This window comes from Lepisma saccharinum, chromosome 2, assembly GCF_977018435.1.
Source record: "Lepisma saccharinum chromosome 2, izLepSacc3.1, whole genome shotgun sequence".
NCBI lineage: Eukaryota > Metazoa > Arthropoda > Insecta > Zygentoma > Lepismatidae > Lepisma > Lepisma saccharinum.
Window position 1 is genome coordinate 60863458 of NC_139230.1, and position 18921 is coordinate 60882378.

General features: G+C 36.0%; 1 protein-coding gene across 1 annotated transcript; it reads left to right on the forward strand.

Moving 5' to 3' along the window:
• The first annotated feature begins 753 nt into the window (after window positions 1-753).
• Window positions 754-1566, forward strand: LOC145982276 (uncharacterized). Its single transcript, XM_083115849.1, has one exon. The coding sequence runs from the start codon at window positions 754-756 to the stop codon at window positions 1564-1566; it is 813 nt and encodes a 270-aa protein (XP_082971975.1).
• The last annotated feature ends 17355 nt before the right edge of the window (window positions 1567-18921 follow it).

The window sequence follows — 18921 nt, forward strand, 5'->3', positions numbered from 1 at the left end:
TCTTTGCACCAGTAATCATTTCCCATAAATTTGGCTTCCTTTTTGCATGCGAATTGAATATATTTTACTTGCATTTTTTTACACAAAATGATATATCATGGTAATGTATATTTCTGAGGTTTGATATAGATATGAGTGTATTTGAAATTTGTTTGTAGATTTTATGTAAATTATATCTTATGTAAATAAAATATATAATGGACATAAACAGCCATATGCAATGCTGTAAGTCCAATAAATATATTGATAATGATGATCAAAACAAGACAAAGGAAGTTCGTAAATTTATTGCGTTTGGAAACTTTGACAAGCATCCTAATAACGATTTTTGTTCCGCCAAATATAGTGCACTTCGTAAAATAACTTGGTGACATGGCAAGGCAAGATTAAGTGTGAACATTTTGTAGGAATATGCATTGTAACTTTCAATGAGCTTAGAGATTTGTGTACATAATGATATTTTATAACATTGGTTATTTTCTAAAAATAATCATGTGAACAGCAAGGAAATAGTGCCACTTCAACATGGCGAGTTCTATGCGTGCGGGAAGGACTCCGTGTTCTCCGAGCTTGTTTTCAAAGCACCAGCAAGGACAGCCTTTGAAAAGTGGCGAGAAACAGATTCTACTCAATATTTATGTAACGTTCTGTCAGTGGTATCCTGAGAAACCAGTAAAAGAAGTGGTTAAGTTGGTATCCCAGTGCAGTGGTGTGTCAGTGTCTGCAGTTTTAAGGGTTATGAAAGAGAGAAAAATGACCGGGAAAGTTGTGTCTCCCAAAAAGAAACACAAAGTTGTGTCTCGTGTTAATAAGTATGACGATTTCGAAATAAGTGCAATAAGGCGCAAAGTGCATTCTTTCTTTTTAAACCAAGAACTGCCTACTTTGAAAAAGGTATTAACTGAAGTTAATAATAATAATGAACATCTTTCAAGTTTCAGTGTGTCTACGTTAAACCGCCTCTTGCTGGATGTTGGGTTTGTTTTTGGAAAGAGGAACCGACAAGCAGCACTCGTTGATAGGGATGATATTGTTGTTTGGCGGCGAAAATACCTCCGATCCATTCGGGAACTACGAAACCAAGGTAAGAAAATCTATTACTTGGATGAAACGTGGGTGAATGCGGGGCACACTGTAAGCAAGGTGTGGCATGATAGCACTATAACCTCAAAGAAGCAAGCTTTCCTGGAAGGACTATCAAATGGACTTAAACAACCATCAGGAAAAGACAAAAGGCTTATTATCACTCACATTGGAAGTGAAAATGGCTTTGTTGAAGGTGCGGAACTTATTTCTGTGTCCAAGACGACTGGCGATTACCATGAAGACATGAAGGGTGATGTTTTTAAAGAGTGGTTTTCGTCTGTCCTTCCTAAACTTAATGCGGACAGTGTTATTGTGCTCGACAATGCTCCCTGTCATAGCGTGAAATGCGAAAAATTACCGGCCACTGCTTGGAGGAAAGGTGATATTTTAGAATGGCTACGTGGCAAAGGTCTCGTACTTTCAGCTGATTCATTAAAGTTGGAACTTTTTGATCAAGTTTCCCACTTGAAGCCAAGCTAAGATAGTTACGTGATAGACGAAATGGCAAGGAGAGCGGGGCACACTGTGTTGCGCTTGCCCCCTTACCACTGTAACCTCAATCCCATTTAACTGATATGGACGCAAGTCAAAGGGTACGTTGCCAGGTACAACAAAACATTCAAGCTTGAAGAAGTGAAGAGACTGACTGAGAGTGGCATTGCTCAAATTTCAGCTATCAACTGGGCAGATGCAGTTCGACACGTTATTGAGAAAGAAGAGAGAAAACTGTTGGATGTGGACAATTTAACTGAGAACTTGAGTTTTGAAAGATTTGTTATCCAAGTCAGCGACAGGGAAAGTGAATCCGAAGACAGCTGTGACGAAGATTTGGCAGTAAGTGAACCCCTTCCATTGAATTAAAAATACATATTTTCCCCCTGTCCCAACAGTTTGGGTATTGTCGTGACTTACGAAATGTAAAGTGAAGAGGAAGAATCAACGTTTCATTTTTCTCGGCTTGCCTTTGATTTGAGTCTGATTGAAAAAGTGGCGATCTTTTCGTTCTGACACCAGAATACAATACTCTGCACGTCGACAATATTGAGAAATGTTTTGGTTTGAGTGAAATACTGAAATAAAGTATAGTTTCAATCTGCTTACGATTGTCTTTGCTTTGTCACTGATAACAAAGGAATATTTAGCGTACTATGTTTTTGTTAGTAAATATACACATGGGACAGGTTTTTTATTATGAACAGTAGAAAATATGATCTGAAAATTTTTAATTCAACAACATTTCTGTTAGAGATCCATTTTGGCTCTTATATAAAATGAACAGGTGCGGCGAACTATGAGTCTAACAGAAGATGATTGCGGTAGTCGCCGGTCATGAATCAGCTGACGCGGAGTGATACATCGGATCGGTGAGACGGTTTTTACAGACGGTCTCAGGGTTGGTGATTTACAATTTAGAATTTTGGAATTTAGATTGTTTCTTACCATAATCATATCATGTAATGTACATAATTATATAGACCGAACATCCATTATTTTCGGCATCACACCATATTCATCAAAATATATTTTATATTTTTCTGCCGACTGACGATCCCTTCACTCCACAATCCGTGTTCAAATCCCGATCTTGTCATGGATGTTCTTTCTGTTTGCCCCTTCAAAATTTTCACTCATCGTCGCTAATAATCTAAAGAGGTATGAAATGTGGTGCAATGTAAATAGAATACAAATATACAATGTTAAAATTTATAATGAAAAGTAACGTTTAAGATGTGACCATGATTTCCTACATGGATACTGATACGAATAATGACATACCCAGGTTTGTCGGCTACAATTTTTGTACGAACTACTGATAAGGATAATTTATTTAAAAATATATTATCAATGTAAAGGAATTTCATTTACCAAAAAATATCCCTTAGGTTTCATTTTTTACTATTTACCAACTCGGGATAACAAATTTCTTTTTTTAATTATTATCGTATTAGCATTGCACTCACGAAATACATTTCTACTTTTATTTGTGAGAGATAAGACGCAAGATATGCCTATTGTTGCTGTCAAAGTTTTGTGACTTCCGCTGACGAACAGATCGATCATAATATTAAATTTCCATTTCATTATAGTAAGTCTTCCTCCGTGGTCGTGCGGTCTAAGGCGCTATGCTTTGGTTTCCGACTGCGGGACGGCATAGGTTCGAGTCGGCCTGTGTTCAGTCTCTGACTTTCGGCCTTTGTATAAGACCGGTGGCAACCCACCATTGTGAGGAAATTGGGGAGCCACGAGTGAGTAGCGTTACCCGGTCATAAAAATCTCCTATAACGGCTAGGGGTTCGACGTGCTGACCCCACGTAGCCCCATTACCCGTTGAAGAACTCCACACCTCTAGGTAGGATTGTGGGAGGGAGACTGGCAGTCGGGAGATAGGGCCAGACCCTTCCAGGGCTGTCGAGCCACGGATTATTATTTTATTTTATTCATTATAGTAAACCTTGACATCTCTTTAAGTTTAACTTTTTTATCTGTAGTTGTTTGCGAGCAATCAGTAGATATCGAATTGTTTGATTGTTATCATGAATAGGCAAATTAGAAGACTATTCGAGAATATTTGTAGAATTAAGTAGAAGTTTAATATACCTTTCGATACACCAAATTACGTGGATGTAACGTTATTTAATTCTGTAATATCGAAGTTTAGATTTATATGGATTGATGATGTTTAATTGTCTGACTGTGATACATACACATTTTGTTAACATTTGATAGGTCAGTTTTTTGTTGTAGACAAAGACCAGACATTGGAGTTGATTGATGTGTAACTTTGAACTATTCTTTGTTAGGCCTATCAGTTCACGAAATTATGTCTTCATAGCTCTGATAGTTTCTTTGTTATCGATAGTTCCCACGGACAGACGGATATACAGACAGACATGTACACAGACAGACAAACGCCGTCGCATAGAGACATATTTTCAGCATTTGCTATTTAGTATCCTAAGAATGGAAGTTGTGGGTAAGGAAGTAGCAATAGATTGTTGATGCCTATGTCTTAGATAGGTTGATTTTATAGCCTGAAAACTTAAGTTTCAGTGTGAGGTGCATTAACATAGTTGTACTTGAATAAGTTTGTTCATTAATGATCATGTTACGTGAATTCAAGTACTTCCAGTAATTCATAAGTAGCGCATAACCATTACCTTCAATAACTGTAATTATAATTACTGAAGGTAACATCCACGACCATTAGGAGCCCGGACAACTTTTACCAACCACCGATAGAGAATCGTCATTGAAATGGAAAATTCAGGTGGATTATTTTATGAGTCATAAATTTATATTAACTCTTTATCTACTGACGGTACTTTCAAGTACCAGTATCCTAGAAATCACTTTCTGGACACACCGTTTGTTAAATCCTGGTGGTACTCTTGTTTACCACACTTACGTATATCCTCTATCGGTCCATAGATGGCAGTGTGTCCTTGCGTTTGTTTCTTTTACGTCCAGAAGCATGTAACCTGGTGGGTTGTGCTGAGAGGCGGCCATTTTACATGGAAAACTTTTTCTGAAGATTAGCATTTCTATTTTGCCACCAAAGCATGCTAAGTGTTCCATATTTTTTTTATTGATTTGTATATATTTTGTATGTAATATGTACAAAACAGACAAGTTTTTCACAATATATTATTCACGTATGGCCCAAATTACATTTTGGTACTTGTAAGTACCGTCATGCGCCTAGAGCTACATTTGTATTTGTGAATACAGTGGCGTTGTAAGGATTTTTGAAAGGAAGGGCGGTATGTATATTATTTTTTCTAGTCAATCCTCATGTTGCCATCTTTGCCTGACTTCGACGTTCTTAATAGGAATTATGGGCCAATGGGGGGTTTAGACCCCACAAATCCCCCTTGGGTACGCCACTGTATGTTTATTAGTGCAGTAGTCATAGTTTTACTGCTAAACTTAAAAGCTGAACGTAGGAGGAACATAAAGGATAGAGGTAATTCGTAAATTTGCATAATATGCTTTAGCATATCAAATGCTAATATACATATGAAACACATATAAAAATGTGTGTGTGTGTGTGTGTATATATATATGTATGTGTGTATGTGTGTGTGTGTGTGTGTGTGTGTATTTATATATATTTCATATTGTATGCATACAATGTGCCTTTAATACAGAATCTTGAAAATATTTCGTCAGTTCTTGATACATCTGAATGAAGAATTAAATAAAAATGTGCTAAAAATTACAACCATGTATGGGAGTACAAATTTTGATATAATGAGTAATCAAAATGCATAGTGACCTGGCGGTACTTCTAAGTACCAGAAATTAATCTTGTAATTAAATTATGAACAAAATAAGTTGTTTATTCATGTCCTCTACCTATAGATGCAACTAGTAGTCTAACAAAAAATATTCATGACTCTGCATATCTTATATCATTATTCAGGGTACAAAGGGTTTAAAAAATAACATTTATACATGCATACTAATCTGAACGAGATGTAAAAATTTAAGGTAGGAACAAAGATTTCCTCAAGTCTCAAGTCTAGGTAGCCAAAACTATATTTAGTATTCAGTAAATTGTAGATTATGAACAGAGCGACTATTTTGGAATGTAGTAATGAACATGTTTTCAAACTTGCAACGTATATGAAGAATTTGTAGTTCAATAAAACATTGCCTCTACTGTGTGATGATGCAATGAGTGTTTTCAGTAATGACAGTTCCATGCATTTCCAAAGTCGATTTTGTTATTCTCATTTGATGATAATTTTGGTGACTTTAATTTTTCTCGACATGGTTGCTAGGCTGCCGAGTAGAGGAAGTTAATCCACATTGATGAACAGTTTGCCTAACAATGTGTTCCAAATTACGATAAATATCATTGATATGGATTGATGCAAATTGAATTAACCAGCAATCAGTGAAGGGAAGGTTTACGCAGGACAGCATGACAAGTAGCAACGCGGACACCTTTCACGGTAGAAGCAGCAGTTTTCTCTGCAACACTGGAAAAACACGAATCAATTCTCAACACTTCATTTTACAATTAACTCAGTTCGCTTATGAATATGTATGGAAGAATATTTTTATTTTAATTTGTACTTACAAAGAATACTTAAATTCTTTGCAATTTCAAAATAATAATAATATTAATGATGAAAATAAGTGTGCGCACACTGTGGACGCCAGAATTAAAGGTGAAGCAAACAAATTCCACTATTCATAAGGAAGATCGATTAAGGTTGCTTACAAAAACATACGAAAACTTTTACTCTAACTAGTCAAATAAAACCCGTATTGGGCCGCCGGCCCACACCATTTACTAGGGAAAAGGCGTGACGAAAAGTTTAGTGAGATCGAAATGGGTCACACTTTATCCGTGGCTGCATTTCATTCGTTGGCACAGTGGTATATTATATATATATATAATATATATTATATTTTGCATTAATACTGAATTATTTACATCGTCGTTTACACATTATAAAAACTAGCTGATGTGCATTACATGGTGTTTCAATGAGTTCGATTTCGTGTAATTATAATTTAATTATTGGAAATATTTGACTTATACGATTTACATATATAATCTGCATATTGGTTCAAATATGTATTCTTGACTTATATGTAAGGGAACTTTTGTAAAAATTCTAGGTATGTAGCTATAAGGGATGAGCTCTCCAAAATAACGCTCAAATAACAACCTCTCTTCCACGCAATACACCCTGGAAACTGCATTCCTGCAAGCTAGCGAGGATCTCTAGCCTTTACACACATCCGGTATAATCCTCTGTGTGTTTTTGTTTAGTGCATAGCATATTGGCCTCCCGGATGTCCTAGTGGTAACGCTGTAACCTTCTAATCAAGTGGTTCCGAGTGCGATCCTCAGTAGAGATATTGTAAACTGGTTCCGATTCCATATTGAACTGTGGGTCCAGTCACAATTAAACTATCTGGGCAAAAACTTAGCTTAATCAAAAACTGTCTTGTCCAAATGCATTTATGATTATCTCTTCAACGTTTTCATCTAATCATCCTTCACCTTCATAATCGCAATTAAACGAAATATTAAAAAAAAAATGCTCCGCAATTTGCAATATATAATCACAATTTTTGTGTCAACCTCTCTAAATTAGTTCCAAGTCTCACAAGGATTTATCTCGCAACCCCATGCGGATCATTACACTTTCATAACCGGCATGATCATGGGACAAGAGCTAAAGTTTTACTTCGATATATCAGTTTCCATCCAATATATTGCTCTTTATTAAAATTCTCAAGAACTCCAACTCTCCCCTTCAAGTAGAATCACTCGCAATACTTCAAACCGAATGTTTATTATGCACTTAGAAGTGAAGTTTCTCTCAGTCGTCTATTTCTTTCTTTTTTCGGAAATGGAAGTTTTTGGTATGCTTTCTTCTTTTTTCATTTGTCTCTCGAACTTCATGACAGACTGGGTTGTACGACAGTTACGAGCAGCGTGTATATGGAGAATTCTTACATCCGGAAGTGCATACTTAGATGAAAATTTAGGTCTACCACTTTCTGAAATCGTATTTTCTTGTAGGTTTGTTTTCAACCTGTCAGGTATCATCATTCTCAATAGAAAATGTTAGAAATTCTAATATCTCTCAATATATGCCACAGCCATATTATGTGTATGCTTGAGTAGGAGAGGGTGTTGAGCTCACAATCTTGCCGCCGAAGATTTCGGGTTTGTGTCCTGTCCTGGACATTTGTGAGTGTCCTCTCATGAATTTCGCTTGATTACACTAGGGAACAGCCATTTTGTATCCTGTTAGCTAGTACGTGTTCTTAACTAATTTGGCATGCTGATTTCGGATTTGCCACTAATTTTTCTCCATCACGTACAATTTTCGAGATACGCGTGACGTCATATTTCGTATAATATGGGTAATGTATGCACCGCTGAATTCCGCTTTTCTTGTATTCTGGCAACACTGCAAACTTTTGCGTGCCAAATCATCACGTATACTTTCAGTCGTGTCCTATGTGTTGGTATGTGAGGTTTATTGTAACCCTGTGTCTACAATAAAATATATTATTACATATCGTAATAAATAAACATGCATTTTACAGCGTTTGATTTGAGCAGTGACACAGTAAATTATGCTGTGATAAACTTTGTCGACTGAAAGAACCCCTTAGCTGTGTATATCACCCTAACACATTCTGTTACATTTCTGAGCAATGCACTCCAAATTGCAATGTAAAAACATCACAGATTGTGTAAAGATAGTGCACCGACTGTACTTTGGTTGTCGCTGGTAGTTCAAGACCTCCCATGGGACCATGGGCGTATATATAGCTCGCGTAAAGGGGGGGGGGGGTTCAAATTTTCGTTCAATTAGGGTTCCTATATTTCATAAGTGAAAATCCGAGGCACTACTGACCGGTAGCTTGTTAGGGAGCGGGGGGTGGGACTGGACCCGGTATATACAACATAAGTGTCATTTACATCACACATTGTGTGGGAACTTTATTTGTCCACGCATTTAAATATAAAGAAAGTTCAGGAAAGTATAGTTTTAATCATTTCTTCTTTCCCATCCGATTCCAGGACATTTGTGCAACCCGAAAAAACTATTCGGAACACCGTGACAAATGATACCATTCCGGGATTGTCCCTGAAAATCCGGGACGTATAGCTTGCCTAGATATGATCTGGCTATCAAAATCCACTCTACCACCACATGAAAGGTAACACATTTTTAAAATTAAGTCTATCTACGAGCTTATAACTTTTCTACATAAAATGAGCAGAAAATGGTTTTGAAGAAGCTAATCCCAGATTCCCTTTAAAAAGGAATTACAATGTTAGAATTAGTCTTTTCCTCCTTGCTACAAAATTGAAAATAACAACATCGGTGTTATTTTAATATTCGTATGTATGTACACTTAACACTGAAGGGCCCATTAGTCGAGGATCTCCCGTTGAATAGCGAGGACATGATTTCAACCTCCTTAATGATAAACACATCCTCTCGGGTGTTGAAGATGAGACTGGCAGTGTAGCCAAGATCACAAACAATTTGTGCATATTTGAGTACAAGAGCTTGTCACAATTTTCTACTGTCTACAATGCAGACTCTGGGCATGTCTATTCAATTACTGCTTGTCACATTTTTAATTCAGATTTGAAAATGTAACAAATATCAACCAGGCCATCCAACATTTCGACACACTGTTCCAATGAATGAGGAATAGGCATTTCATATTGGAATAAGTTGTTGCAATTTTTAATATGTTGACTGTGTTCAGAGAAACTTGGGTTCATTTCTACTACAAAATGGTCCAAAAATGGACAACAGTAAAGTTTCTACTATTAGTGTATACGATTTCACAAGTGACCCTACTGAGTATTGATACGTTTCTGTCCATTTTGTGCCAAACAACTTGAGAACGTTTCAGAAATTCCATAGCTATCTTGCACTGCATTTTTACAACCAAATTATTTTGAGAAGTTTGATTGATTTATTTGCATTATTTTACTTCGCTTTTTGTGCCACTTTTGACTGATTTCCGAAGATGGGGATGAGTGATGACATGATGAAATTGATGAATGGACACTCACAAATGCCCATGCCCATTTCGGGTTTCGAACCCGGGACCCACGATTTGCTAACCACGGTGGGCTGCTCCTTTGAGAAGACTCGAGGGTAAAGAGTTATAACTGATTTGACAGTCTCAATATCGCAGAAATTCCACAGAAATGGGCAATAGCCAGGAATAAAATGTGTGCTGAACAATGTACAAAAATTGCTTTTGGACACTTCTCTGAAATTACAGTATCTACCCCCTTAATTCTATCACCCATTACATCAGCACCATCATATTCTTCACCAACTATTTTTTTTTCTAATTCCACACCCACCCAACGCAGAGAGAGTAGAAGTACTAATAGCTGTAGCTAACCCAGATGCAGTTATAATCTCCAATAGGGACAAGTTTCCTATTCCGATCTAAAGTTTGGAAAATGGTTTATCGACCTGCGACAGTTAGGAAATTTCAAATTCTCAAAAAATTAGAACCTGATGAATACTTAAATCTTGAATGGTAACAAACCATATCGGGAACTTCTAATGAAATTATAATGTTCGCGTTATAAGTTCACAAGCAGCTGCTTCGGGCAGAAATTACATGTGACATTATAGAATTTGTGAAATTTCAGGAGTTTTCTGAGTATTTTCCAGAGAAATTCCGAAACTATCATCAAATTTCAGACATTTGCTTTGCAGTCCCATCTGGTTTGTGGAATTATTTTTTTTCCCTTCCGTATTCCGTTCTATACGCTTGTAATTTATAAGAACCAAATAAATCTGAAGAAATTTTTACGAAGATGTCTCCGCGCATAGCGGATAGAACAGGTATTCTGGTAATTTTACTGAACCTACGGGGGGGGGGGGGTGTTCGACCCGTTGAACCCCCCTTAAATACGCCCATGCGATGGGCCTCACATGGCACATGTCATAGCAGTGATGTAAGACTAAGAGAATGGTTGAACGGTATTCATTCAATGCCTTTTGATGTCTCTATGATATGGATTGAACCAAGGGACCACGTGGACGAATTGTTATTTTTGTCGCACTGTAATGCGTGGCTATTTCTAGAAGAATAAAAGCATGCGTATATGCCGATATGACCTTCGCATTGGTCGGTAGCACATAGTGAGGGATTCCCAATTCCTAAATCACTATCCACCACAGTGGAATTGAACATTTCTCGTGACCAGGAAGGTTCTTTCAAATATAAAAGATAGTGTTAGATAGAAAAAGATAGGTAGGTTACTTTTTCGCACGATAAATTTCAAATCTTTTATTTCATCTGGAAATCAATTGAATAACATCGCCAGATGTCGGCACACCTGGTACCAGACTCTGACACGACCAATGTTGCCAGTACACTTCATAATTTAAAAGAAAACAACTTTTTTTTATGAATATGGCATAATCAATCCTATAAATCGTCTGTAATGCACAGAATTACTCCCACATCCCCTAATGTGCCTATATTGCATGGTGCTACATGCACGGGGAACTTTGCCTCTTTTTTTACTTTTTATACATAGAATACATAAATATGTATCGTTCTTTTATCAATTCGATAAATACCCATTGGGACCACGGACACACATCGAAAATTATTTCAAGCGATTCCATATCTGTCTTTTATCCATGCTTTTATTTCCTTCGTACAGCATATTTTTTTACACCTTACATAGCTTTTATTCCATACTGAACGTTCATGCAGAGAATTGAAGACTAAAATTGGTAAACGCTGTAAGTGCCACAATAATTCAAACACAGTTTTCCACGTTAAACTGTGAAATGTGCCATGCTTTATAATGTGGTAAACGTGAAATGTGGCTGGTAGCCCTGTAAGTAGTTCAAAGGGCGTGTAAAGAGGTCACTAGTGTGCACGTTCTTATGGGCTGATGTGCGGAACGATGCGATTTTACAACACTTTCACTTTTGGCACTTACAACGTTTACCACTTTTAGTCCTCAATTATTTTCTTGTTTAACGTTTATAGAATATCCATATAAATAAAGATAATAACTAATACAAGTTTCATGTCTCTATCGCTTTTTGTACAAAAGTTAAGAACGTTCAAAGTCTCTGTTCCGTGACTTTTGGGACACCCTTTATATCTCGGAAATGTTACGTGATAAACAAATTTTGAGACCTTCTCTGAATTCCTCGCACCGAAATTAGTAAAGAACACGTTACTTCATCCAGGATACAGAAAAAAGTTGAAATTTCTTTCCTAGTGTTATCCACTTTATCGTAACGGTTGCAGAATAATGGCAAAAAAGTTACTTAAAATTTAAAATTATAGAAAAACAAATGTACGAACACAATAGGATTGATCCCTCTCTCTAGTCATATTTAGTGTTGAAATTAGAAGTAATTGTAAGGCAATTTCTGTTAACTTTACCTTGCAGCTAAATTTACGTATAAAGAAAGAAGTGGTGAAAAGTCTGCCACTCTGTGCTCTAATGTTTTTTTTTCCTTGTCCAGTCAAATCAACTTTTTGGTTTTACAAACGTTTCTAAAAGGGATGAGGAGACAGGTGAGTGGAGAAGGTTACATATTTTAGAACTACATAATTTGTATCCATGTCCAGATATTATTAGAATAATTAAATCAAGAAGACTTAGGTGGGCAGGCCATGTGGAGAGTTAGTTATATACACATTATGAATCTGTCATAGGCGGGAGAAACATCAACTAACCAATTAACTCTCTAGCTTTCTGAAACCCGAAGGTTCATGGCTGCAGCAACTCAGGCCTTCCATTTGTCCCTATCCTGAGCAAGATCTCTATACTCCTTTCCTTCCCTACCAATTTCCTTGTAGGTCCATCTCGACATTATCCCTCCATCTTCGTCTTGGTCTTCCTACTGGTTTCTTACCATCAGGTTACCCAACAAGAATCTTGTAAACTCTTCTTTCCTCTCCCATTCGTGTCACATGGCCTGCCCACCTCAGTCTTCTTCATATATTCATTCTAATAATATCTGGACATGAATACAAATTATGTAGTTCTAAATTATGTAACCTTGTCCACTCACCTGTCTCCTCATCCCATTTACTCCCAAATATTTTCCTAAGGATCTTATTTTCAAATACTCTCAATTTATGTTTCTCTTTCAATGTAAGGTACCAAGTTTCGCATCCATATAATATTACAGGCAAAATTACTGTTTTGTATATCTTAACTTTTAGTTTCTTAGATTTTAACGAGAAGACAAAAGTTTATGAAGAGAAAAGTAACATGCATTTCCTGAATTAAGCCTACTTTTTATTTCCTCTTTAATATCATTTTAATTTGTTAGTATTACTCCTAAGTACTTGAATTTAAAAACTAGTTCAAACGAGTTGTTATCAATAATTAGATTTTGATTATTACCTAACACTTGGTTTCTGCATGTAAGCATATATTTAGTTTATCTTTGCTAAATTAAAGAACCTATCTCTTTAGCTGCTTTGAAAAATATTTTAGCATTCTTCTTAATTGTATTTACATCATCCCCCAGCAAGTCTACATCATCTGCATATGCTAACAGCTGAGTCAAACCTTTTAATTTTAGTCCTTCGTTAGTTTCTTTTACCTTCCTAACAGCGTATTCTAAGGCAAAATTAAAGAGCAATGGAGATAATGCATCTCCTTGTTTTAACCCATCATGAATTGTAAATTTGTCAGACATATTAATATCCACACGAAATTTACTTTCTGTTCCACTGGTGCATACTTATATTAACAAGCTTCTTAGGTATTCCAAACTCGACTAATATATTATATAATTTATCTCTTTTGACTGAATCATATGCTTTTTTAAAATCAATGAATAGCTGATGGACATTTTGAATATATTCCCACTTTTTATCAAGTGTCTGTCTGATGTGAAAAATTTGATCTGTTGTTGATCTGACGTTTAAATCCACATTGATAATCACATATAATTCCTTTAGTATATGCTATTAGTCTTGCTAAAATAATGCTAGATAATATTTTATATGTTGATGAGAGTAGCGAAATTCCACGGTAATTATTGCAGTTTGTTCTTTCACCTTTTAAGAACAGGAACAATTATGGATTCTTTCCACTGTCGAGGGATTTCTTCTTTATTCCATATTAAACAAATTAATTTATGAATTTGACATATTAATGAATTTCCACCATATTTAATTAACTCAGCTGGTATTAAATCAATGCCAGGTGCTTTGTTATTCTTTAGCCTTTTAATAGCATCTTTAACTTCAGACAAGTTAGGTTCTGGAACTAAAGGTTCTGCTGTGTGGACTTCATTTACTTCTGATTTATCTCCTACATGAACATTTTAAAGGTCAATAAAGTAGATCTTTCATCTATTTAAAATATCTCTTGGGTCAGCCAAAAAATTGCCGTTTTTATCACTTTTCAAGTTTACTTTAGGTTACCACCCCTTTCTAAATTCATTTACCCCTTTATATAAATCTGTGATATTTTTATTTTTGCTGTTTGTTTGAATTTCATTAATTTTACTTTTCAAGTAATATCTTTTTTTACTTCTAAACGTGCGGTTAACTTCTCGCTTTATTCTATTATAATTGCTTAAATTTGTATCATCAAAGTTATTTAACCACCTAAGTCTAGCTTGATTTCTTATTTCTATTAGGTTATGACATTCATTATCAAACCATGGCTTACTTTTTCTTGGTTTATGGTATTTTATACTTTCTTGAACTGCTTATTCTATTGCATTACTTATGTGCTCCCAATTCTTATTTACGTCTGTTTCATTTATATTTTCATCATCATTTAAATCCTGAAAAATATCGAATCTATTTGACTGTTTAATTTGGTAATTTTTCTTAATTCTATCATTAACAAATTTTCCTGTATAAAATTTTAGAGCTTTTAGATTTTGTTGCTTATGATTTATCACCGAGAGTCTTTCTCTTAATTTAGAAATTACTAAATAATGGTCACTGGTACAGTCAGCACCTCTATGTGAACGAACGTTAATTATATTAGTATGCCTTCTTTTATCAATGAGAATTCGAGCTATCTGATTATAAGTTCTACCATCTGGAGAAGACCAGGTATATTTATGGATATCTTTATGTTTAAAAGTGGTACTTTTCACAATTAAATTCTTTGAGGTTGCAAAAGTAATTAATCTTATACCATTATCATTACTTAATTCATGAAGACTTTGTTTACCAATAGTAGGTTTAAATGCCTCTTCTTTGCCAATCTGTGAATTACAGTCACCTAACAGAATTTTCATATCATACTGGGAAAATTTATCAAAGACCTGTTCTAACTCTGCATAAAAATCATATTTAGTATTATCACCTTTATCTTCCGTTGGTGCATGCATGTTTATTAAAACAATTTTGCACCACCTACATTGTAAAACTGCATATGATATCCTATCATTAATAAATTCTATGTTTTAAGGGCCGAGATAATTCTATTATCTATGAAGAAGCCTGTTCCAAAATTATGATTTTCAATACCACCATAGAAAAAGTATAATTTTTAGTTTTACAGTTACCTTCTCCTGGCCACCTAATTTCCTGGACAGCTACTATATCTAATTTATACTTAACTGTCTCATTAACTGTACACTGAAATGCCCCAGACTGGTAAAGACTAAGAACATTCAAAGTGCCTAATTTAATATCCTTATTCCTAATGTAGATCTTATTCTTAGTCCAGGGATCTCCCAAGGTAGTCCCCGCCCAGAGATCCGAATGGGAGACTATTTTCTTCCGGAATATTTTACCTTTGGAACATCCATGGCCTCATATTGCTGATTCTTGAAATGTCTTTTTACAGTGCAGAGTTGTCAGCTCTACACCTAACGTTGGTCAGCGGATCCCTCGGATCTAGCTGGGAGGACCACATAGTAGTCCACCAACCATACCCCACCTCTGCCAATTGTGGGACGCTCATAGAGCCATGACAGGACAGCTTTGTAGATCCGAACAGAACAAAATGTTGACCATTTCTGTCTGTTGGTTGTTCATACTGTTATGTCAGATCTTTTTCGAAATGTGTATTTTTTCACCAGCAAAATAATGCTTCCAAATGGAAATTTATTACTTTTGGAGATAATTTTGACGAAGAAAAATGTTTTATATTGCTTTGAGTTGGTGTTTTAAGTCCACTTTATGCACAGTAAGGCAAATTGGGACTGGACCTACAGTTTAAAGTGGGATCTAAACACTATGTGCCTCCACCGGTTATCGAACCCGGGACCCCTTGATTACAAGGCGACGACGCTACCACTGCACCATCGAGGAGGTCCTGTTTTATATTATTATAATCTACCAACTATAACTATTTTCAGTTGCCAGGCAAATTTTCAGGGAGTACTATGTAGATTGTTGACTTTAAGGGGAGTACAATATACCTCTGTCCACCCCCATTCCTGCGTTAATATGTATATGGTATAACTGTTGGCCTGTTTATTCTCTCATCTACATATATCATCAATTTAATTGATCCTTAGCGTTAAAGCGAAAAATTACAAATTACAATACAGTTAACATTATTCTGAGAAAGGGAAACATTCAATTGGGTCGACAATCCATTTGTGGATCCATAGTAACGTGTTACAAAAACAAAAATTAGAAACATAATTAATTCTACAAATACAAACAACATCTCTTAAAACGAGATATCAAAGTAACACGGGACTGACGACGTTAAGTAAATATATACTTGCTAATGAATAACATCCTGCATCAACTGAATTATTTCAGTTAATTGACAAGAAAATCCACCTTTGATTTACCGATTAACTTTTTCGTGAAATTTCCACTACCCTTCGTTCCAATTAACTTCCAGTAAAGAACTTGCAAGAGATAAGATGCATTTTTAATCATTGTTTCTAAAAATATAAAATTCAATACTCATAGCTCGTCCCACTTTTGTTTAAGATGTCCTCCCTATGGAGGAACACCTTCTTGACATATATTAAATTATTGATCGGCAGGTGGTGCAATATAAGAGTACAAATTGCATTTAGAGCGTAGTTTTATGAATACAATGATGGTTTGTAGCACTGCTTGTTCCAAAATTAAATCTTTATATTTTGTTTAATGCTTGAAATATGTAAGATAATTTGGACGTCTATTTATTAAATTTCTCTTTGACTTCGTGATTTAGTACCCTTCCCTAAATCCAGGTACCCTAAGTTCGAAGGTTAACTGAATTTCTCTTTCATATACTGCATTATTTTTTTATCCCAGCCCATTCTCACTGTTTACTTTCCTGCATAAATACAGGCCATGAGGGATTCTATTGATAAAATTGATATTGATATTAAACGTGCCATTCAGGTAGAAGATTATCACAATATGGTCAGAAAGTTTTCTGAAATCCGTTTTTTTTTCTGCACATTTGTTTCATGCGTAGTCAATCCACATTCAATTTGAAGCAATGTTTCAAATAGACCCATTCAGTTAAGATTAACACAGTGCGTTTCATGATCTAGAAGAACAAGGGTTGGGGTGAATGAACGTTCAACTCGCGAGCTTCAGGGCGATATTTTAGTAAACTTGATATTTCGCCTCTCATGCTCCCAATTCCTTCGTCAATATATATAGAAAATTAGTTTTATGTAGTTACTTTACTTATTGTTTGCAATAATTGTGGAACAGACCAAAAGGTTTGGGAAAAATTGAGCTTGTGTTGTTGGTTTTTACTGGTCACGATTTTTTTATTTATTATGCTTTTCACTTCATCGCATTGCACGTACTGTTATATTCTAAAATATGTATACCCAAATCATCAACATATCGTTCAGTTTGTTTTTCACGATGCGAGTTAGAGAAATTTGAGAAAAGAGAGTGGGGCAAGAAAATGAAGGCAGAAGCCTTGCATGTGCGCTCTAGACGTCATTTGAAATAAAGTGGCACCGAACAGTTTCTGTTAAATTAATATTTCAAGTAGGGACAATAGGAAAATATCAGGACCTGAAGAACTTCTTGAATTTCCTGCATCGCCATTCCGATAATGCTAACCATAGCAGTTTCCATTGCCAACTGTAAGAGATCATTCATCAAGTTATGACTAATACTTTCCTATCTGAACGTCTCGTGGATCAAAACAGTGTGTGTGATCTCGTTCACCCGAATGTAGGAAAATAAGTTGAAAAACTAGCTTTGAACATATCATAGACCAATTTTCATCAGTATAATCAAGGCAGGCGTATTTGTAATTTAAATAAAAAAGTTGAATTCAAGATGGCGAACCAAGATGGCGGCCGTCCCCGTGACATACTCCAAATGGTGTCCCCCTAGGCCTATTTTGTATCGCCCATATCAAATTCCATGAAAATACATCACTGCGGACTTTACAAGGGATGGTAAGGAACTTCTGATACACTCTGTAGATGTAACAGTATTGTTTGAACTAACGAAATGACCCAACCATTGCATACCAAAGATTTGAACCTAGGACACTGGGCTTGTAGTGCGTTACGACAACCACTCAACCATGCAGGTCGACATCACACCATCTCAAAATTTCGTATGATTATGTAGATATTCAAGATTTTCCTGATAATTATTGTAACAGTTTTGTGTTTTGTTTGCCGGTTGTAATTCCCCTTTATGCTCAGCTAGGTTAACAGGGACTGGCTCTATAGCTGAAAATGGGTTTGAGTTTTGAGTCTTGTTTTAAGTCTACTTTTATGCACAGAAAGGCTAACCGGGACATGACATTTAAAGTGGAATCCGAACCATTAAGTACGTCCATCGTGTTCAGTACCCCTGACCCCTTGATTATGCAACGACGTTAGCCCTACGCCACCGGGGAGGCGGTTACAAGTAGGATCCGATCCACCGTGCAATATGCCTTCGTCGGGATTGAACCCCGGACACGTTTTATGTAAAAATATGTTTAAAGAATAATTAATTTTATTGGACACATTTGTCATTTTTTAAATTTACGTTGCGTTCTGACATCTTAACCGTTCTGGTTCTATCTATATGATATTGCGCTTTTGTTTCACTAACTGGCAGCCTACATCGAGACCACAGCTACACTATCATTCTCCATTTGTAAAGGTAATTCAGTTACGCGCGCTTCCTTGTCCCGAAACATTTCATGCTCGCATGATAGCTGAATTAGTTTGAAGCACAAAGACCTTCGTTTTGTCAATCAATTGATGAGAAACTTGGTGTGAAGCGAGTAATGTGGAAATTGATAAAGAGAAAGGTTTTAGCACGATTGATGGATTACATGGGATTCTAAACACGGCTAATCGCAGCGCTATAGTTGAATGCCCTAACCAAGCAAAGCGCATTGTTGATATGCGAGATGATGTTCGCCAA